This window comes from Haliotis rufescens, unplaced genomic scaffold (assembly GCF_023055435.1).
Source record: "Haliotis rufescens isolate VD_foot unplaced genomic scaffold, xgHalRufe1.0.p SCAF_74, whole genome shotgun sequence".
In the NCBI taxonomy this organism is placed as follows: domain Eukaryota; kingdom Metazoa; phylum Mollusca; class Gastropoda; order Lepetellida; family Haliotidae; genus Haliotis; species Haliotis rufescens.
This window is the reverse complement of record NW_025964366.1, coordinates 79,539-103,561: the sequence shown is the minus strand read 5'-3', so window position 1 is coordinate 103,561 and position 24,023 is coordinate 79,539. Positions and strand designations below refer to the sequence as shown.

At 38.7% G+C, this 24,023-nt stretch overlaps 4 protein-coding genes across 4 annotated transcripts in view; 1 reads left to right on the top strand and 3 right to left on the bottom strand.

Moving 5' to 3' along the window:
* LOC124123876 (long-chain-fatty-acid--CoA ligase-like) overlaps positions 1–8,868 on the bottom strand; it is a 30,403-nt gene extending 21,535 nt beyond the window's left edge. The window contains exon 1 of the mRNA XM_048388607.1: positions 8,437–8,868. The gene's annotated coding sequence lies outside the window, so the exon portion shown is untranslated. The remainder of the gene's footprint in view (positions 1–8,436) is intronic.
* Positions 8,869–11,286: 2,418 nt separating this feature from the next.
* LOC124123882 (DNA repair protein RAD51 homolog 1) overlaps positions 11,287–24,023 on the top strand; it is a 30,216-nt gene continuing 17,479 nt past the window's right edge. Inside the window, exons 1-2 of the mRNA XM_048388599.1 lie at positions 11,287–11,404; positions 11,634–11,717. The gene's annotated coding sequence lies outside the window, so the exon portion shown is untranslated. The remainder of the gene's footprint in view (positions 11,405–11,633; positions 11,718–24,023) is intronic.
* Positions 15,005–15,436, bottom strand: LOC125376758 (medium-chain acyl-CoA ligase ACSF2, mitochondrial-like). Its single transcript, XM_048388586.1, has one exon. It carries the CDS (start codon positions 15,434–15,436, stop codon positions 15,005–15,007), a length of 432 nt encoding a protein of 143 aa, XP_048244543.1.
* Positions 16,034–20,084, bottom strand: LOC124123875 (long-chain-fatty-acid--CoA ligase FadD13-like). The gene is made up of 3 exons (XM_048388578.1): positions 20,009–20,084; positions 17,965–18,182; positions 16,034–17,934 (listed from the first exon to the last, which is right to left on the bottom strand). The coding sequence occupies exons 2-3, from the start codon at positions 18,154–18,156 to the stop codon at positions 16,456–16,458; spliced, it is 1,671 nt and encodes a 556-aa protein (XP_048244535.1). The 5' UTR covers positions 18,157–18,182; positions 20,009–20,084; the 3' UTR covers positions 16,034–16,455.

The window sequence follows — 24,023 nt, the reverse complement described above, 5'->3', positions numbered from 1 at the left end:
CACAAATAACATCCGGTATCTTCGGATAACTCTTGTACAGTTCCAAAGAGTATACGAATTATCATAAATTTATTGCAATCAATTGCTAAATATATCTGCTTGTATCCAAATAGAAAGGAATTGAAAATTTATAATGAAAATATGTTTGTCACTAAAGTAAATTTTCTCTTTGACCTTGAAACGTACTTGAAGATCATTAAACTCGACAATCGTTTGTGGATTGCGCCAAGAAACCTTGATACGAAATATATACGTACAATAATCCCCTGAAAACATAAACTCCTCTGAAAGATTAAGAGGATTAAAGTAATTTGGGCTAACATCAAGCACTGTAATAACAGTGAAATTCCAATGAAATGACTGGTGACCTACCAAAAAGTCAAATTATATTTTGCTCCGATTTTTTTACCTAGTTCTAATTGCCTACCCTTATCACTTTTTTTCTGAAATTGAGTTAAAACTTCTAAATTTGAGACTGCAATATATGTCTTCAGAGGGTATTTCATACACTATCTAACAACTGTTTTACCCTATTTCAAATTTGGTTTCATGCTGAATCGCTCTTTTCAACTACTGCTAACACACTTTAAATGCAAGGAAAGCATCCCAAACATATATTTTTATATATAAATACATTGTGTTGATAACCACGTACTTAACCTACAGAAATAACCCTCCGGTGAGTTTATATATATACAACAATGTTCGATATATCAAGTTTCAAAAAGTTCTCACACCCCACACTAAGTAGAAAATTTACCGACTGTTATCAGTGTCCGAAGGCTAATGGAAAAGGTAGTGGACTTGCATTAGAGCTGAAGAAAGTGATTTGCCATCAGAAGTGGACCAATGCCTGGTTGTACCTTGAGTACAGTGGTTTTGGCTGGTACATAGTGAAAGACATTTATTGGAAGTGATGTGATGTTTGTGGCATGCTATCATCTACGTAGAAGATACTACCATCTGCGTAGAAAATACTATCATCTACGTAGAAGATACTATCATCCACGTAGAAGATACTTTCATCTACGTATATGATAGTTTCTTCTACGTAGATGATAGTGTGCCATCTAGATACTATCGTCCACTTACATACTTTCATCTACGTACATGATACTGCCATCTAGAGTATGTAGAAGTGCAGTCATATATGTGATACTAATGACATAGAGCTCACATTTACTGTCATTACATACACACCTACATGCGCGCACATACATACATACATACATACATACATACATACATACATACATACATACATACATACATACATGTACATACATATAAGGTTTGTGTGGGGTTGTTTTTTTATGGGTATGTAGTGTGTGCAACACGTGTTTGTGTCTGTATCTGTGTGTGTGTGTGTGTGTGTGTGCGTGCGCGCGCGCCCGTGTGTATGTGTGAATGTATGTGTGTGTATGTGCGTGTGCGTGTGCGTGTGCGTGCGTGTGTGTGTGCGTGCGTGCGTGCGTGCGTGCGTGCGTGCGTGCGTATGTGTGTGTGTGTGTGTGTTTGTGTATGTTTGTGTTTGTGTGTCTATGCTGATGAGGCCCAAGTATCGCAGCAACAGTATGATTTGGTTTCTTAGATAGTTACTAGTCTTTTCATCAGAATTTTAACAAAGTATGTTGTAATTTCATTACAGTGCTTGTTGTTTGTTGGAGTTATTGGAAGTTATGCTTTCAGGGGATTATTGTCCGTCTCAAATTAGTGATAAAAAATGAAAAACGTAGTATCTACGAAGAATATACTTATGTCTTCGTTGGACATACTTTTATCTAAATTTGAGACTGCAATATATGTCTTCAGAGGGTATTTCATACACTATCTAACAACTGTTTTACCCTATTTCAAATTTGGTTTCATGCTGAATCGCTCTTTTCAACTACTGCTAACACACTTTAAATGCAAGGAAAGCATCCCAAACATATATTTTTATATATAAATACATTGTGTTGATAACCACGTACTTAACCTACAGAAATAACCCTCCGGTGAGTTTATATATATACAACAATGTTCGATATATCAAGTTTCAAAAAGTTCTCACACCCCACACTAAGTAGAAAATTTACCGACTGTTATCAGTGTCCGAAGGCTAATGGAAAAGGTAGTGGACTTGCATTAGAGCTGAAGAAAGTGATTTGCCATCAGAAGTGGACCAATGCCTGGTTGTACCTTGAGTACAGTGGTTTTGGCTGGTACATAGTGAAAGACATTTATTGGAAGTGATGTGATGTTTGTGGCATGCTATCATCTACGTAGAAGATACTACCATCTGCGTAGAAAATACTATCATCTACGTAGAAGATACTATCATCCACGTAGAAGATACTTTCATCTACGTATATGATAGTTTCTTCTACGTAGATGATAGTGTGCCATCTAGATACTATCGTCCACTTACATACTTTCATCTACGTACATGATACTGTCATCTAGAGTATGTAGAAGTGCAGTCATATATGTGATACTAATGACATAGAGCTCACATTTACTGTCATTACATACACACCTACATGCGCGCACATACATACATACATACATACATACATACATACATACATACATACATACATACATACATACATACATACATACATGTACATACATATAAGGTTTGTGTGGGGTTGTTTTTTTATGGGTATGTAGTGTGTGCAACACGTGTTTGTGTCTGTATCTGTGTGTGTGTGTGTGTGTGTGTGCGTGCGCGCGCGCCCGTGTGTATGTGTGAATGTATGTGTGTGTATGTGCGTGTGCGTGTGCGTGTGCGTGCGTGTGTGTGTGCGTGCGTGCGTGCGTGCGTGCGTGCGTGCGTGCGTGCGTGCGTATGTGTGTGTGTGTGTGTGTTTGTGTATGTTTGTGTTTGTGTGTCTATGCTGATGAGGCCCAAGTATCGCAGCAACAGTATGATTTGGTTTCTTAGATAGTTACTAGTCTTTTCATCAGAATTTTAACAAAGTATGTTGTAATTTCATTACAGTGCTTGTTGTTTGTTGGAGTTATTGGAAGTTATGCTTTCAGGGGATTATTGTCCGTCTCAAATTAGTGATAAAAAATGAAAAACGTAGTATCTACGAAGAATATACTTATGTCTTCGTTGGACATACTTTTATCTACGTAGAAGATACGTTTATCGAATGTATTTGGTACATTCTAATTCGTATATCTACAGGTTTGTGTTTCTATTTTATCTGTTAAAATATCTTACTTTGTTCATTTGTTACATTTTGTATAACCTTTAATTGCCCATTGTGGGACCTCTCACAAAGTAGTGTCACTCATCTTTCACTTGGAACTATATTTTATTATGTAGAAGTGCAGTCATAGATCTGATACCAATGACATATAGAGGTCGTATTTACTGGCATACATACATACATACATACATACATACATACATACATACATACATACATACATACATACATACATACATACATACATACATACATACATAAATACATATGTGTGTATGTGTTTGTATGTATGTGTGTGTGTGTGTGTGTGTGTGTGTGTGTGTGTGTGTGTGTGTGTGTGTGTGTGTGTGTGTGTGTGTGTGTGTGTGTGTGTGTGTGTGTGTGTGTGTGTGTGTGTGTGTGTGTGTGTGTGTGTGTGTGTGTGTGTGAATTATTTTAATCCTCTTAAACCCCCAGGGAAGATTATCCTCTGAGGTAATTTTTGTCCGTATATATGTCACAAATTAGTGATAACTTATGAAAAACGTAATTATCTGTTTCGAAAATTATGTACCGCATTATACGTGAGGTACCAAATTTGGTAACAAGGTTGCTTGGCACAATCCATCAACGATTGCCGAGTTTAATGATCTTAGAATAATCTTCGTATAAGGTCAACAGAATATTTACGTAAGTGACAAAACCCTTTTCATTATAGATTTTCCATCCTTTCAATTTTGATCAAAACAGATATATTTCAGCAATAATTGATTGCAACAAATTTATTATACATTCTGATGCTCTTTGAAACTCAACAAGACATGCCCGAAGATACCGGATATTATTTGTGTATGCTTTAAATTATGATTTCGTGCCGTTATCATGATGGATTCTGTTTTTGTTGTTGGGGCAAGGAGTTATTATCCCAGCAAAAGTTGTCAGTAAGTTGTTGTTTGTTCTTCATGACATATGAAAGGAATCAAGACAGTTACATTTATTCATTTATTTCATTAAATATACTTTATTTTATGTTACATTAATGATCCATATGTTAATCATACATTGCTACAAATATTACATAAGGTAACATGGTTTGCATTTATTTATTATTATTTATTTATCTGTGAGAAGTTCACAGAGATCGAGAATACACAATATCTAAAAGTATATGCAATGTAGGTAAAGAATATCCACGCCCCTCTTTTGATATTAATAATTGTATATTGTATATATAATGTTATGTATTAAGTATTCTCCTTTCCCATGCATGGGAAATCTATGCTGCATTTGCTGACGACTGTTTTTTTTTCTTTGACATTGCACAGGAGATCTGTCACTCATTTGTTGTATTTGAATTCTTCGTCAAAATATAATGTATAAATACGATTGAATTGTCTCGTTTGTTTCAAGGAAACGGTCATTTGCTCCTTATCAAATAAAGTAAACCTCTAATGCAAATCGACAAATTTCAGGGTCCGGTTGCACAGAGTTCTCTTCGGTAACTCGTAACTCAATGTTATCGCAATGGACTCCTAGCTAAGCTACTATTGGATGATAAATCAATTAACCTATTTATCGAATAGACGTACCTAATGTAATCCATCATTTTTAACCCGAGGATGGATCTTTCAGTCATATATTTCGATGTGTACAGTTGCTAGAGTATCATTCTAACAATACAGACATGACACAAGCAGCACGTAAAATAATTGATAAAGGTAGTCCTTCCGGGTTCACATACCTACATGTACATGTACATCGCCCAGGACATTGTCATTATTTGCTTTACATCCTCCGAGCAACGTTAAAAAAATTGAAACTTGAATAATAATAAATTGATATTATGTATATGAACATGTATAAATAAGCTTGCACACAGACTACTGCAGAATGACATGTCATCCATTTGCTAGTTTAGTTTAGTTTAAACATATTTTATTCACAGAACAAAATGAGAACTGTATTGGGGACAAGTTCTTGCAACTTAGTAAACCCCTCACCACATAAAATATGTACAAATATACAGTTGCAAAATAAATACATTTGCTTCAGTCAGTAAAGGTCAGACTTTCCACATTTACACATCAATATATTTGTGTAAGTTTGTTACGTTTGATTATTCCATTGTGTATATTACTACCTACTTTACCAATTGAAATATGATTCCATTAGGTTAAATATGAACAAGTATGATGAAAATCGTCAATAGGATATATTACAATTAAGTACAAAACACAAAGAGTATTTCTCAAATAAATAAGAAAACTAAGTTAATTCTAGTAATTAATCCTCTTCTGGACAACCATAAAAATGAAATTCCAATGCGTTTATATATACATATAATTATACAACAATGTACGATAACGACCTAAATCCTCCCCCACACCCATACTTTAATGGCGATTGTACGATAAACCCTGTGCCAACCCTGACAAGGATAGGTTATAGTCATTTAACGCCTTTGACACTTAACTTATAAGGTAAATACAATTTACGTAAAAAGTTATTACATTTTACCGCAAGTTGAGATTATTACAATTTACGTCAATTTTTATTACAATTTGCATATTACAATTTACGTCAAATGTTATTACAATTTACGTTGTTATTACAATTTACGTCAAAATTATTACAATTTGCTGCAAGTATTACAATTTACCTTTTTATTACAATTTACGTCGTAACACTGCGCCTTTGCACTGAATGTTTTTATATGGGATTAAGAGCTACAGCTCATTGCATTGTTGGTTAAATTATAGTCTGTCTGGCTTATCAAGTCTTTGCGACCCGTGAAGATCCTGGGTAGAATAGGTCTTCAGCAACCCATGCTTGCCGAAAAAGGCGACTATGCTTGTCGTAAGAGGAGACTAACGGGATCGGGTGGTCAGGCACGCTGACTTGGTTGATGCATGTCATCGTATCCCAATTGCGTGGATCGATGCTCATGATGTCAATCAGTGGATTGTCTGGTCCAGACTCGATTATTTTACAGACCGCCGTCATAAAGCTGGAATATACTTCATTCGCTCTTTCTGACTGTTACCTGGCATATATTGTGTGCAATTGGTTGAATTGGTTGAGTGTGGCGTTAAACAACAAACAAACAAACAAACAAAAAGGCATTTTGAAAGGCATTTAGAAGTCATACGCGTAAAGAAGATAATTTATGGATGTCAGCTTCTTTATAATGAGGAACACAACGTTTCGGAGTATATGCTTGCTCCTTCATCTGGTGCACGATTCACGACCTGCGGAAACAGCGGGAAACATTTGATGACAACCAGACTGTGTGTTTTCTATGACTTGTACTGTATAATTCTTTGATTTCAATTACTGTTTTGCAAATGCTTTTTCAGGGTTCTGATTTTTCTTTTGTCTGTTGTAGTAGATGTGGGCGTTGGGATGTGTGTGTATCACCCCAATGATTATGATTATCATGGGCGGATACAGAGGGGTGTGTGTATAAATTTCTGTATAAATTACCACCAAAGACAATAAATAGATTTTAATTGTGTGCACCCCCCCCCCCCCCCCATCCCCCCCCCCCCCCCCCGCCCCCACCCCCCACCCTCCTGTTTTTTAAAAAAAAAAGCCGTATCCGCCCATGATTATTGGAAAGTGTGGGCAGAAGATAAAGGACCTGATGATATTGCCGGTGGAAAGGTGGGAATCTAGGTTATAATGGTAATCCAATGTATCACTATAAACTATCCGTATGTATATAGCCCATTCATCAGATTCCTCATTATTTCATCAGTAAATATGGAAATTTCTTTGAGTTAGAATTAGGCTTGGGGAGTTAGCTCTGGATCGGGCAACACCTTCAAAGAAACCAAACAAAGTGGCTATGGCCAGCTCCTTTATTGGGGATTTCTCGACAGTCAATTCACATTTAAAATAAGAAATATTTTTACATATAAAGGACAAAGTCATATAGAACATTTACAGTTTCCATAAAAGAAGCAGTTATCACAATAGTGCGTGATATTAAACAACGATTATACATAAGAGTGTAAATGTCATGATATACCAATATATCATGGGCTAAGTGATAAAACAACCAATTACAAATAACAATATTAAAGTCAGTCTACAAAGATACCTGTGAACAAAGCTTACATAATCTTATGTGATACTTATTTTCAGCCACTCCTAATTATGATTACGCCTTGCTAAATGGGACCGCCATAAGGTATGTCTTATTTACGTATAAACCTAGTTAAACCCAATATCGGTATCGAATGTACGCAGATTTAAATATAAATAACAACGTGCGTTGGCTGTACTTCTGAGCATAAATCATTCATTGTTTTATGCTGTTATATGTTATACTTGAAGGCCATATCTATAATTCATCTAAACTACTGCAGCAAACAATCTATATCTGATAGCATCACATACACTGAGGTAACGGGCCCATTAACAAATGTCCATTCACATTACTGAATGGTATAATATATGGATATATGTACATTTTAGGCATTGCTCGTAATGTAGACATGTTTGCTGAAGCTGTGTTACAAATGCATTATGCTCAGACCTATTTAAGTACAAGAGAGTTACCTATCTTATTTGTACATCGCTAACAGATTAACTAAATGATTACATGGATATTATTACTGATTTGAGCTCTGGCTTAGTTGTGCTATTAGCATTAATATGTGTGATGTAAATACATCATGTATTAGCTACAGAAATTAACGTTGTCTGCCAGGCTAGTTCCATCAAATAACTCTTATAAAAAAATGATTTAAAACAGTCTGGATTCTGCTTATGAACAAGTAATACATGCAATGTATTGTTCATCATAGAATCCTTACATTAAAAGATAATGTACATACCTCGTGTGATATAAAAGGTCTGATCAAAGTGAGATAGTTCGTCTGCATTTACACGACGTTTTCACATATACAAAATAACTGAATCACACTAAAATATCAACACGCAGATAAATTACACAGCTTGCTACCACGACACCCGAGTGTTAACATCATAATATGTTTGATATTTAATATATGCTATACCGTGGAGATAATACTTAAACGATAGATTTGTCTAAACCTAACGCACATACATTTGACAGATAAGTCCGTTAAATAGATACAACCCACTTAATATATTTACACTTATACATGGTCAATAACATAAGATTAAATACCTTTACAGCTGATAATATTGCTCCATATACGATACAAATTATAAAACAATTTTTAACTTATAAATTTAGAGAAATAGTAAAGTGAACATGACTTACCTTCAAAGAAACCAAACAAAGTGTCTATAGACAGCTCCTTTATTGGGGATTTCTCGACAGTGAGGTACCCCCGGGGCTAGCCAGTATATATACTCTAGACACCTTGAATGGTCACGAATTTACTGCATGTTCAAGTATCAGCTTGATAAGAAAATTTGAGTTCGTGCGCCGAGATTAGGGATTAAGGCTTGCCTAAGAAGTTTGACCAAGTGATGTCCACATAAGTTGAATAATAATTGATGAAGTAGTCCGAAAATATTGATATGAGTTGGACGTATCAGCAAACGTGTGACAAGCGCTCATTGCGATGGAGGCTGAGACACATACAGATAGATAATACTGACCATGCTCTAAGGATGTTATGTAATTTCTAGATAGCTGCGACCTTCACATGTGAGACTGATTGAATACAACACCTTACATTTAACTTAATATAACAAAATAAAGACTATTACCACAGTTAATTATAATATAAATATTGAGGAAAAAATGATCAATTTTACAACTATGACAGTAGTTACAACTGACATATTGTGTCTGTAACTGCAGCTGCGTATGTCCAGTCGTGTAAGGCGCCGCAATTTGCCGCAGTGTAACATAGATCCATACTCCACTCAGACACACTATACTCCGAGCAGACAAGTCCTTGTTTCGTCACCTTCATGTAACAAATTCCACCTTTTAACGGGGGGCACGGGGGGCCCAGTCGTCTATAGCGCCGCCATTCGCTGTGCAGAGTTGCGTCCCTTGGGCACGCCAGAAACCTATGATTGTGGGTCCGAATCCCGGTTGGCCCCGATTATGTTTCTACGTATGTCCAATCGTGTAAGCCGCCGCAATTTGCTGTGCAGACTTGCGTCCCTTGCGTCCCTTGCGTCCCTGGGTTGCCACTATCATATCCTTGTCTGATGGAGGGGATGAGAGTGGTGATGAGAAGTGAAGTGAGGTGAAAAGGGGTTTAAATGAACGTTCAATATTATTTTCAGTGTGATTGTGTGTGTGAGTGAGAGAGAGGGTGCGTGTGTATGTGTGTGCATGTGTATGTATGTGTGTGTGTGTGTGTGTGTGTGTGTGTGAGAGAGAGAGAGAGAGAGAGAGAGAGAGAGAGAGAGAGAGAGAGAGAGAGAGAGAGAGAGAGAGAGAGAGAGAGAGAGAGAGTGTGTATGTGCGTGTGTGTCATTTTCCCACAACGTAATAGAACCGGTTTTAAAGTGTTAGCCCACTGATATACCATGCCGCAGTGTAACATAGATCCATACTCTACTCAGACACACTATACTCCGAGCAGACAAGTCCTTGTTTCGTCACCTTCATGTAACAAATTCCACCTTTTATCGGGGGGCACGGATGGCCCAGTCGTCTATAGCGCCGCCATTCGCTGCGCTATAGTTGCGTCCCTTAGGCACGCCAGAAACCTATGATTGTGGGTTCGAATCCCGGTTCGCCCCGATTATGTTTCTAGGTTTGTCAGCACCATACCCGTGCTCGTGGGTTTCACCGAAGTGGTAAACGTTTGAGACCTGCATCACTTCGGGCTTTCCTTCCCACATTAAGCTGACACGCCGTGATATAACTGGAATAATGTTAAAAGCGGCGTTAAACCCTACTCACTCACTCACCTTTTAACGTCTCCTCGTATGACGCGGCCTGGGGGTTGAAACACAGACCTTCCGCTCTCAACTAGGTAAGTTATCATCTGTCTTCCCACATCGAGCTGACACGCCCTGATATAGCTGACATACTCTTCAAAAGCAGCGTTCAACCAAACTCACTCACTAACTCTTATGGTTGACCTAGACTGTTTAAAGAGTGAGTGAGTTTTACGCCGCTTTTAGCAATATTCCAGCAATATCAATATAGAAATGGGTTTCACACATTGTACCCATGTCGGGAATCGAACCGGGTCTTCGGCGTGACGAGCGAACACTTTAACCGCGAGGCTACCCAACCGCCCCCTGTTGAAAGATACAACCTACATATCAATTGAGAGTGTGAAGTAAGTGATGCAAAAATGGCCGTCTGTAGGATCATAAATAAATTCATAACAGACAAAAACTTTTAAAAATTGCACATCTCGTTCGTAACTGACTTAGAAACGAAATCAGTACTTGAATTCTTGTATATTCGACAATGACAACAAAGCTTTACAAGAACCGCATTACAGAATTAATAATACAGACTTTGAACATATAAACTTTTTACAATGGTACTGTTTATTAATAAAACAATAAAACTAATCCCGTATAATCTGTATCTACCCGATTAAAGAATAATCAGAATTCTTAATAAGGTATAATGTCCAGTAAAATCTTATAACAAATTTCCGGAATAACGAATCAATTTTTACGTAGTGTTAATTGTGCCTTCAATAAAATATACACCATGTTTAAGGACTTTTGAGATTTCCACTCATAACAGAAAAGGAAATAAGAATAACAATGGTACAAATTAATATGGTAATTAGTTGAGCTGATAGCATCCCCGTCTCAATCCGGGGAGTTTGACGGGGAGTGCAAACTCGGTGATGGTGTCTAGCTGACTTCGTGTACCAACAGCGAACCAAGTGCGCGTACATCGTGTTCGTCCGTCTCTGTGTAAGGATGATATTCATATGAGCATTAAACTCGCACCCCCATAAAGGGCTTAGAGTATAGCAGTCTCTATATGCCAACAGTGCTCTCTCGTGTGGCAACGTTGACGACAGCCAGTCTTTGTTTGAAATGTGTCAGTATTGTCATAGCTCACTCTCACGGAACTATATATAGCAGGATAACCTCCCTAAACGAACCCTGAATATTCTGTTATTCAAATCACGTCAGCGGGATTGACCCATTTTTCGGCCCAGTAAAGGCAGGGTTTCTTACTTTTGTAACATGACTTCCCTCTGTTTTTTTTAATGTTTTTCAGAAATGGAGCCAAGCTGTGTCATTCAGTTTTAACCAGGCCAGATAGCTAAACCTTTGGCACGGTAGGAAGTTCATTCAGTTTCATTCTCACGTTCTCACGTTTCCCTGAAGGCACAGCACACAGACGGCTGTGTGACTAGACTTGCACTAAGGCAATATTTATTAGCTTAAATAATTAATTCTAGATTATGTAAATAATAGGAAACAAGAGAATGGAGTCCTTAGTCCACATATCTAGACTTGCCAATTAGGAGGATAGAATTACTACACATCCATGGACTTTTCTTTCAGAACAACCTTGGAGCAAGGCTATGGTGTGACCTACTTGTCTGCCCGTGGCCTGTTGTAAGGGGTAACCCCTACTTGGCAGTTGAGGTAACCAGATAACCAGTCTTACTTAAATATGCGACACCTCAAGCATGTTCAATAAAATGTACGGGTATGGATGTCTGAACCACTAGGCACTTGAGGTAACCAGATAAATCGGTTATATTTCATAAACATAATTATCTTGTATTTGAAAATATGAAAAAGGAAGGATGAACGACGCTTCACTCACACAACATATAGTTGGTCGAGTTCATGGATACTAACCAAACGGAGTTTGGATTGGAGATAAATGTTTTCGCCATTGAAGTAAATAATGCAAACATAGACACATCACCTTGGCGCACACCTTCACTTAACTTGTTTGGTTGGTTTTGTAAAGCATACAAAGGTGTAACTACATGTACAATGACACAAAAGTCAATCACCTTTTTAGAACATAATAAAAATTATGTTTATCCTTATTAAAACATTTGGCCCATGGGTCAGCAAATATTCATTTACCCAAAAAGTATATCTTGATTTTCAAAATCACAAAGGTGTAACTTCAAGTTGTGCCACGTTCAACTACTTTAGAGCTGTATTTACACAATTTCCCATCTATGTTGTACAACAGAATACCACTGGAACTTAATAATAACATTTCAAGACACATAAAATAGTGATGTAGCCTTGTGATCCTACACGTGATAACGTCGGCGTACTTGACAGTGCCGATGTGATTAGTTGTTGATAAGGCGGGGTGATTGGTAAATAATAGGTGATTACAGGTGTGTGTGTGTGTGTGTGTGTGTGTGTGTGTGTGTGTGTGTGTGTGTGTGTGTGTGTGTGTGTGTGTGTGTGTGTGTGTGTGTGTGTGTGTTTGTGTGTGTGTGTGTGTGTGAAAGAAGAGAGAAAGTTTATTTACGTGACATGCATTACATATCCAACGTTACCTGATTGTAAATAATAGCAACAAAGCCCTTCCATAATCATAAGTAATGCATTGTGTGATTCAGACTATATCATGAACATGTGTGTCAAATAGTAATGATACCAGGTGAAAAGACAAGTCAAGTGTTTACCTGGGAATAACAGGGCAACATATGGTACCCAGTCACAATAGGGAATTCTTTTGTGCAACCATCTTTTTTGAAAAGTATATTACCTTTTGGTTTTCGTAACATTATATCAGGTAAAACAGTACCAGAAATAGCGAATACCGTATTGTGTCTATTAAGGGTCGGGAGTTTAAAGCTTTAATGTGGGGTATCCATGCAGGTTTCCTTGACAAACCAAATTCTTGTCTGTTGATTATCTTTGATCATTATCTACATTTTGGGGAGATGGAGAGAGAAAAGTATCTCAATGGTGAACGCAAACACACATAGATGTTTAACTGTCTAAAGAATCTCCCTATGCCCCACTCCACAAAATACCCTCTATTATGGTGATACCCATGGGAATTTACTTTTGTGTCAGGTAATGTTGTGTGGAAGAAGAGAACTCTATTCATATGTCCTTGGCTATTTTCTAGATGCTAGACAACATACACCACTGCCACATCCATTCGTTATGCCAAAGATTATATCTGATGCAATTCCCTTTTTCACTTGTACCATATGTACCAGCAAATTTTCTGGTGAACACATGATTTGCCTTTGCCTGTGTTTGTGGCTGGTGCCATCGGTTTGGTAGGATACGCCTTACGTTTCGTGGACACCGAATATCAACACTATTTCATAGTGATTCATAAACACATGCTTATGATATAGTCAGAAGCGTACAATGGACACTGCTTTTTGTAAAAAATTCTTATAATTAGGAAAAGGGTTTTGTTGCTTATAATTGTTCGTGGGGATTGTAAAAGGCGATCTTCGTCAATACTACATTAATCTATATGACGTTTGTCATATGCTTATTTGGAAAAAGGATGTAGTTATTAGCGAGGGAATTAGTTTGATTTTATGCCACTTTGAACTGTAATTCATTTACATCATGGCATGTCGGCTGAATATCAGTCCTAAGTTTAACTCTTTGGTGACACCAAGACAGCTCTCAACTTCTTTCAGTACTGCAAGACAATTAGCTCAGTACTGCAAGACAATTAGCTCAGTACTGCAGGACAATTAGCTCAGTACTGCAAGACAATGAGCTCAGTACTGCAAGACAATTAGCTCAGGACTGCAAGACAATTAGCTCAGTACTGCAAGACAATTAGCTCAGTACTGCAAGACAATTAGTTCAGTACTGCAAGACAATTAGCTCAGTACTGCAAGACAATTAGCTCAGTACTGCAAGACAATTAGCTCAGTACTGCAAGACAATTAGTTCAGTACTGCAAGACAATTAGCTCAGTACTGCAAGACAATTAGCTCAGTACTGCAAGACAATTAGCTCAGTACTGCAAGACAATTAGCTCAGTACTGCAAGACAATTAGCTCAGTACTGCAAGACAATTAGCTCAGTACTGCAAGACAATTAGCTCAGGACTGCAAGACAATTAGCTCAGTACTGCAAGACAATTAGCTCAGTACTGCAAGACAATTAGCTCAGTACTGCAAGACAATTAGTTCAGTACTGCAAGACAATTAGCTCAGTACTGCAAGACAATTAGCTCAGTACTGCAGGCTTTCAGCTTATGGAGGCAAATCTTGTCACAAGAGAGAAGACAGGTGTAGGTTATTTGTTGTTTTTCCAAGCAAGTGTCAGTGAATAGGAGACGAAGGGGTAACATGAATAAATTGTTTGATAGGCATTACTTAGAAGTTGACGGATGACAAGATAGACACAATGTTATGGATAACAACTTCTTTAATACTGTGAAAAGCGACGTTTCGGTATAGATACTGTTGTCAAGCAAGACACAGTATTAAAGAAATTGTTATCCATAAAATTGTGTCTATCTTGTAACATGAATACATTGCATAATATATGTCAAGGGCAGACAATAATGATATTATACAACAAGAACAATAACAATAATATAAATGAAACATTTTAATGGTAAATATAGTTTAGTATATTTAGTAACATTATCAAGTACGAGTACACAAATTCAATAATGATCATAAGAGAGAAAGTAACATACATGCAAAATTTGGTGAAAAATATCCACTGACCGTAATGATAAAAGTAATATGATACTAAATTTGTTCACACTATATATTCTGATTAATCTGATTACTAAATCCACTCAAATGTATTCTGATTATATTTCTCGACTATTATTTTGACTTTACACGGATTATATCGATTACACATTAAATCGCGATTAAATTAATCTCACAGAGGTAATTTACCGCCTGCTGGGTACTTTAGCCTGCCATTGCAGCTCATTCGGGTTGGACAAGATTTTAGAGGCTGATTGAGGTCATTTTTGCCGCTATTTCTGATAATGCCCGTCTGTCAGGTTTGCCTGTTGGTCTGAGAGGGAAACTCTCCACCAGAACATAGTAGGCTGGTTTGGCTGACATTTCATGGAGGGAATCGCTGATGAACATTGGATCGCAGTGATCTTTGATCATCTTAGTGGTGACATCCATGTTTGGTTTGGGTATGACACAGGCACAGACCTCATGACACATATCTGGATGAGGAACGGGGACCACCATGACCTCAGAAATATAGGGACATGTTCTCAACTTCTTCTCCACCCAGGATGGGTATATGATGTACTCTCCATGCATAATGGCATCTGAGCGTCTTCCTTCGACAAAAAGACGCCCCTTCTCATCAAAATGGCCCACATCATCTGTTTTAAACCAGCCGTCATCTGTAAAAGCCATTTTTTCTGCACAATCCACATCCTTCGGGGCTATTTTGCGTATCAGAGAGTGAATGAGTGGATATTGTTTGACACTGCAGTGATATTCCAGCTACATAACAGCAGCAGGCATGTTACCGAGTCATTGTACCTCTAGGTGAAGGAATGAACTACAAGTATACTCCACAGTGTCAAATAAACCAGGTCTTCGATGTTCATGATGTCAAGTACGGGATTGCCTGCTCCAGACACGATTATTTACAGATCGCCGTCATATAGCTGGAACATTGCTGTGTTCGGCGTTAAACAAACAAACAAACAAAAAACAAATGAACCAGGACAGGGCAACACGACCAGGTTCAACGCACATATATGTGAGGATGCTTTTGGGATCAGGTTGGAAATGTCTAAAGTGTAAAGTTGCAGAAAATATTGGAATGAAAATTATCAGACATCTTGAAATAGATGTCGAACGTCCTTTTTCTTTCTCAGTTTTGGTTTTTTGATATGGTCAAATACACAAATGTGTGAAAAAGGGCAGATTTGTAGAAAGAAAAAATAATAAATCTAAGTATCAACTAGTCTGTTACCCAAGAGGATTTTTAAAAATATAATTATGTTCGTAAGGATCAACGACCTACTGATGTTCATATTATCAGAATAACGCTTTATGAATACATTGCATTATATATGTCAAGGGCAGACAATAATGATATTATACAACAAGAACAATAACAATAATATAAATGAAACATTTTAATGGTAAATATAGTTTAGTATATTTAGTAACATTATCAAGTACGAGTACACAAATTCAATAATGATCATAAGAGAGAAAGTAACATACATGCAATATTTGGTGAAAAATATCCACTGACCGAAATGATAAAATGAATATGATACTAAATTTGTTCACACTATATATTCTGATTAATCTGATTACTAAACCCGCTCAAATGTATTCTGATTATATTTCTCGACTATTATTTTGACAATACACGGATTACATATATTACACATTAAATCGCGATTAAATTAATCTCACAGAGGTAATTTACCGCCTGCTGGGTACTTTAGCCTGCCATTGCAGCCCATTCGGGTTGGACAAGAATTTAGAGGCTGATTGAGGTGATTTTTTTCCGCTATTTCTGATAATGCCCGTCTGTCAGGTTTGCCTGTTGGTATGAGAGGGAAACTCTCCACCAGAACATAGTAGGCTGGTTTGGCTGACATTTCATGGAGGGAATCGCTGATGAACATTGGATCGCAGTGATCTTTGATCATCTTGGTGGTGACATCCATGTTTGGTTTGGGTATGACACAGGCACAGACCTCATGACACATGTCTGGATGAGGAACGGGGACCACCATGACCTCAGAAATATAGGGACATGTTCTCAACTTCTTCTCCACCCAGGATGGGTATATAATGTACTCTCCATGCATAATGGCATCTGAGCGTCTTCCTTCGACAAAAAGACGCCCCTTCTCATCAAAATGGCCCACCTCATCTAATTTAAACCAGCCGTCATCTGTAAAAGCTGCTTTTGTAGCTTCAGGATTATCAATGTATCCCTTGAACACACACTGTCCATGAAGCAGGACTTGTCCGTCCTTGCCTGCTCCAAGATCTGTAAACTGTTCATCTACTACCTTAACCTCTAAGTGAGAGCTACATCCAACCAGGTTGTCTTCAAAGTCTTCCGCCTTCTCACAAATACAACTTGATACATACCCAACTTCTGAGATTCCATATGCAGATGCCACGGAGTGACAAATCTTACTAACAAACTCAAAGCAGTGTTTGGCAAAAGGTTGCCCTGTAACAATACACATCAATCTTTGAATCACATCACCCGAGTTTTCCAGACTTCTTCTTTCTGCCAGTTTCTTCATGAAGGATATTGAAAGCACAGCGATAGTACACCTTTCCTCGCTAAGCACATCCCAAGACAGCTTACATTGATCTAGAACAGAACCTCTCGTGTCTGTCGTTACATAAGGGACTGCCATTTCAATAAATCCATAGGGCCACCCACCTGCCCAACCCAAAGGCCGATCACTGTACAGTACATCAACTTCATTGTGGATTCGAAACATCTTCGTAAAACTGCTAGCAAGGAAAAGCATAACTGCATGCGTCTTTGGCACAAGTTTTGAAAAGCCAGTGCTGCCAGAGGTTGTCCAATACAGAGCTGTGTCTGTTGGTAGTATCTCAACTGGAACAGGATCTCCTTCCTGATGCAACATCTCCAGGTAATCGCCACCTTCTTTAACACCAACAAACTCCACCATTTCCAGTTTAGGAGCATTGCTTGATTTCACTTTCAGATCCATGATTTCTCCCAGATGTGGTTTGAGAAGATGCCAGGCACCCCCAGGTAGTGTTTTGTCCCCAATCAGTAGACGACAGCGACTCAAGTTGATCACATGCAACAGATCAGTACCGTCCGCCAGCAGTGCCTGGGCATTGGCAGCAACACACCCAGCTGCCATGATGCCAAAATCGGTGATAAGACGTTAGGGAGAGTTGGTGAGAGTATTGCAGACCACATCTCCATGTTTCAACCCCCGACGCTGAAGAAGTGCAGCAAATTTTGTGGAGAGGTTGTGTACATCTTTACAGGTGAGAGCTCGCCTTCCTTCATCACTATAGAAGACAAACACTTCCTTGTCTGGGCGGGTTTCTGCCCATTGTTTCACTCTAGCTGGAATTGTCGGTTGATCTTCATCCACAGACATGATGCTTGCCGTTGGGAATGTTATTCCTGTCGTGATGTAAAGAAGTTTGTTATCATTAATGAGAAGCTATCTGATCCCTCCCAGGCACTATCATTTCATCCACAGGGGATTGTAATATTACTATGAAAGAGTCACTCACTATAAATATTGTGAAATTGGTTCTGAGTCATATCATATAACCCATATCTTCAGAAGTTTTTTCCCATACCATATCAAGATGTGAAAGAGTGAATATTCTTTTACCATGCAGTGAGAAATATCCCCTCTGTATCATGGTAGCCTAGCAAACCTGTGCTTGAAGACATAAGCATCTATTAACGATGTGAACCAAGATTAAGACAGAGATATACTCTTGAAACATATCATTCATCCCAAAAAGTGCTATACAATTATTGCTCTGAAAAAAAATCACTCCACTCAGGTTTTGTTCCGTCATTGGCTTAGCGTCATTTTTTCTGCACAATCCACATCCTTCAGGGCTATTTTGCGTATCAGAGAGTGAATGAGTGGATATTGTTTGACACTGCAGTGATATTCCAGCTACATAACAGCAGCAGGCATGTTACCGAGTCATTGTACCTCTAGGTGAAGGAAAGAACTACAAGTATACTCCACAGTGTCAAATAAACAAGGTCTTCGATGTTCATGATGTCAAGTAATGGACTGCCTGCTCCAGACACGATTATTTACAGATCGCCGTCATATAGCTGGAACATTGCTGTGTTCGGCGTTAAACAAACAAACAAACAAAAAACAAATGAACCAGGATAGGGCAACACGACCAGGTTCAACGCACATATATGTGAGGATGCTTTTGGGATCAGGTTGGAAATGTCTAAAGTGTAAAGTTGCAGAAAATATTGGAATGAAAATTATCAGACATCTTGAAATAGATGTCGAACGTCCTTTTTCTTTCTCAGTTTTGGTTTTTTGATATGGTCAAATACACAAATGTGTGAAAAAGGGCAGATTTGTAGAAAGAAAATAATAAATCTAAGTATCAACTAGTCTGTTACCCAAGAGGATTTTTAAAAATATAATTATGTTCGTAAGGATCAACGACCTACTGATGTTCATATTATCAGAATAACGCTTCATGACACCTCTAAAATCAGTCTTTTTGACACATTGTATCCTTACCTACGCATTTAGGTTTGTTATAAGTCCCAAACATGCAAGTATTGAAATGAACAAAATTCAGTTCTCTTTCTTATTAACACATCTGATAACTTTCCAAAACCATTTCTAGAGCTTTACTCAATTAAGAAACGGGCCCTTATCTTACCTTGTCCTTCATTTTGTGATTTTAATATATTTAAGTGTATGAGATATCACCCACTTTGTTTGCTTTTCAATTTTCAGATTAGATTGCTATGAGCTTAGAGTGAGTGAGTATGGTGTTACGCCGCTTTTTGCGGGGGACACCAGAAAAAGACTTCACACATTGTGCCCATGTCGGAATCGAACGTGACGAGCGAACGATTTAACCACTAGAATACCCCACCGCCTCTATGACCTCAGAAATAAGCGGTTAATATAAGTCATGCTCATAAAACAGTTTCAGCTACAAAGGTGCACATATTATTAACCTTAAGATAATAACGCATGTCATAATTCAAGTAAATCCAAATCAGTTAACACATATGTTGATCCTCATAACAAAAAAGTAACAGATTGTTTATAACATGTATGGCCGACTTATAAAGAGAAAACATTATTTGGAGCAAGGCTGCCACTGAACCGTGAACGTTGCAATGTGGGTGTGCAGATGCAGAGGAGGGAAACCTTAAATTCCTGCATTCTACATCCCTCATCACAAAGACATCAACACAATCAACTTTCTTAACCTTACCGAAATTCCTGTTCCAACTCCAGTGTGCCTCCGTTATGTAACTCGACAAGGCCAGTAATTGACCTGCACAGAGTCTAAACTGGTGCACTTGATTTACTAACTTAAAGGTCCATGGCCATCTTTTGAAAAGTGTAATCACGGTCAAGCATGTCCTGCTTGACTGTGTTGATTTTTCCATCACAAGGGATAAATATTTCAAGTTACATCTATGAAGGACCTTTCTATTATCAGTTCAAATTTAGTTATCGTTTTTTTAAAAAAATTTGAATTGTTCCAATTTGATTAATATGTTGTGTATATGATATAGTGTTTTTATTATTGGCAAAATAAATGTGATAACTGAGATTGTTAGTGGCTGTATCCTCGAAGGGGGTTGAAGTAATGTAAAATTATTGTCCCCTGGAGAGGGTATGTAAGACCACGTCATTCAAAGTAGATTTATTCGTATCATCATTTAACCGTAGAATATATGTTGTTTTAATATGGCTAAATGTGTTCATAACCGCCAACACCTGAAGGGATGATGTAAATCCAGCTGGGGTCCATGCAGGTAGCAAACGTACTGTTAGTCCCCATGATCCTTAGTATGTTGATCTACCTTCAGTTGTTGGAGATCATAGCCTGTTTTTATAATGTATTGTTATGTATCGTAATATCCATTTTATGATTCAATACTAGTTTTAAATATTTCTCTGTGATATGTCTAGTTATTTTACTGCCCGTCGTTGACAGGTTTTTATACATTTCAAAGTATTTATAATCTTTAATCTTGATAGTCACGATATCGTTGAAATATTGCCGATGTGACTTAAAACTTAACTCACTCACTCACTCTTTTGAAATGTTCATTTTCACTTGACGGCGCCTGGCGCCGTGCCTTATTTGTTGCAGCATTGAGATAATAACATGAGGGCATGGGCCTTTGCGCTGAGTAACCGTTGTTAAGATGTAGCCAAACTTTTAAAATAAACTTTCTTTGTCTCGCATGTGCATGATGACGTGCGTACATACGAAATTCATAAATAATTATGAAAATATTTTTAAAAAAATTGCAAACTGTAAATTTTTATACCTGGGGGAGACGGGTAGGGTACCAGTCTAGCTCTATTCGACATATTTCCCCATACAGCATTTAGCGCGGCAAACTATGGAATACTGTCAGGGACATTCTCGCGATTTCTCATTCTCGTGTTTTGGGCATATAGCTCGTTTCCAATGGTCGAGATCGCAAGAATGTCCCTTACAGTATTCCATAGCAAACGCTGCTCTTGCTCTACATGATCGACTCCGTGTCTAGTGGTAGAGCGTCCGCCCGGAGAGCGGAAGGTCCGGGGTTCGATCCCCGGCCGCGTCATACCAAAAGACGTTAAAAGATGGTACTTGTTGTTACCCTGTCTGGCGCTCGGCATTAAGGGGCTAAAACAAGGACTGGTTGGCTCGGAGTCAGTATACTGTGTCTGTATTCATGTTAAACTGCGGCATGGTATCTCAGTGAGCTAGCACTATAAATCGGCATCAGTCCGGACGAGTACAAGCAGCCACACAAACACACACACGTACATGCACGTCGCTTTATAAGTGCAATAATCTTGGACGCGACGTTAAACCCAATTTCACCTCACCTCTTGCTCTACCTTCCAAGGGACCATGGCGATGCTGGGTGTGTTTGGGCGAATTGTTTTTTTAGAACCTGGAAACCTCTGTTTAGGGACGTTTCCACTTAGGCTCGGAGGAAGAATGGGAAATGCACAGTGTGATATACAATAAGTATTATAAATATACAATTTTTTAGAAGACTGTAGCCATAGACAGCCACATATATGCAGAAATAGAGAATCTCACCCGAATGTCTTTTGATATCAAATATATCAACGAGTGTTGATATATTTTATATCAAAAGACACAAGGGTGAGATTTTTTTTTATCATCGAACATCATTCTTCCAACTTTTCCAGTTTAAAAACAGTAATAAGTACTGCTAACAGCTTCAGTAGTAGAGCCATTAGTGATGACATTTGGTTGTGACGTCATGGTTACAATGACGTCACAATGGTCTGCAAAGCATCTGAAAATCTGAAACAAATCAACTAATTCATCAACAAGAACATAATCAACTAAGGAGCATTTACAATACATACAAATCTAGATTTACAGATGGATCCAAGGATGGTGACGCAGTTGCTAGCGCCACTGTCATTGGATGCAGGATTATATCATCACGAATTCCAGATAACTGTTCCATTTTTACGGCGGAATCAAAGGCCATATTAACAACGCCAGAATACATTAGTAAACAATCAAAGCAAAAACAATTTATTATATTTTCAGACTCTCTTTCCTGTCTTCAGTCAATCTTGCAAACATCCACTTTTAATCGAAATTATTAAGTTATATAATAATCTTGCTACTAGCCAGCACGACATCCCTTTTTGTTGGTTACCCAGCCATGTTGGCATTATTGGTATAACAGTGGCTGCTGCTGCTAAGGCAGCTCGCAACAAATCTGTAACACGTCTTCTCATGCCATACACTGATTACAAGCCCGTGATTGGAACCTACATCCGAGATCTTCTATTTGTTTGTTTGTGTGTTGTTTAACGCCGCACTCAGCAATATTTTCAACTAAATGAAGGCGGTCTGTAAATAATCGAGTCTTGACCAAACAATCCAGTGATTGACATCATGAGCATCGATCTACGCAATTGGGATACGATGACAAGCATCAACCAAGTCAGCGAGCCTTTGTGTACTTAAGTTGCTGCGTACCAGCTGCAGTTGTCGGCCTTGGTCGGACGTCATTCAGCCGTCTTTGAATCACGTCCCACAGATGCTCAATGGGATTTAAATCGGGACTGAGGGCAGGCCACTGCAAGGTTCTGATGCCATTCTGCTGGGGGAAGTCTCTTGTTGCTCTCGCAGTGTGGGCACGGGCGTTATCATGCTGAAACTCGTGGTTGCGGTGACGTGCCAAATGAGGTAGGGCGTGTGGTCTCAGACCTGATCAATGTACCGAGCTGCTGTCATACCATTGCCTCTCCCTGGACCGATGTTTTGAAAGACCACAGGGCCGACCCTCTAGGCAAGACCAATTCCACCCCACACCATGATGCTCGGACCCCCCACGAGTCTCTCTCAGCAACAAAAGCATCCGAATAACGTTCCACACGGCGTCGCCAGACTCTCTCTCTCTCTCTCTACCATCTGCTGTTGAGATACAGCAACGGCTCTCGTCTGAGAAGAGGACTCTTCTTCACTGGTGGTGGCGCCAATGTTGGTGCTGTGTTGCCCCCTGAAGACGGTCCCGGCGATGACGTGGTGTCAGAATGGATCCTCGGCGTGGCCTGTGACAGTGGAGGTGTCGGCTCGTCAATCGTCGACGCACAGTTTCCGCACTAATGTGTCGCTGGTGTGTCTCCATGGTCTGTCCAGCAGTTCCCGCAGCAGTAACAAAGCGATCTTGAAGATGCTGTCGCACAATCTGACGATCCTGACGTCGGGTGGTGACCCTTGGTCTTCCACTACGTGGTCGGTCATCTGTAGTGTTGGTGGTCTGGTACCGTTGCTGGAGCCTGCATATGGTCTTTACGTGGACTTGAAATGCAATGGCTACTTGCCGGGCGGTTTGTCCAGCTTGCAATCGTTCAAGAGCTTGGTGTCGCTGATTTCTTCTCAATCTTGGCATGTGGTAGCAATTCAATAACAAATGAATGTTATCCGATCTGGGTGGATTTTTATAGGGCAAGAAATGGGGGAACGCATGTGCATTTCAATTTGCACGGTACTCACGTGCATCGTGTTGCCATGGCCGTTGCCGTGATGCGTTTGAGCGATCGGTGGTTTTTTTTGTCATCTGCTTTGTTTTTTTTATCATCATATTTCATTTTCCCGGACAAGGTAATGTTAAATTTTAGGAAATTAGACAAAAATTACCTAGATATTTAAATGACAACTTTCATGCAATGTTACTTGGGGTGACGTTTCTTTTGCGGTTCAGTATAGATATGATTATCCTTTG

Coding starts and splice junctions, on each gene's coding strand:
- LOC125376758 (XM_048388586.1), bottom strand. CDS start 15,436: ATGGCTTTTACAGATGACGGCTGGTTTAAAACAGATGATGTGGGCCAT.
- LOC124123875 (XM_048388578.1), bottom strand. CDS start 18,156: ATGTCTGTGGATGAAGATCAACCGACAATTCCAGCTAGAGTGAAACAA. Junction 17,935..17,964: donor GGTTGAAACATGGAGATGTG/GTCTGCAATACT, acceptor AACTCTCCCTAA/CGTCTTATCACCGATTTTGG.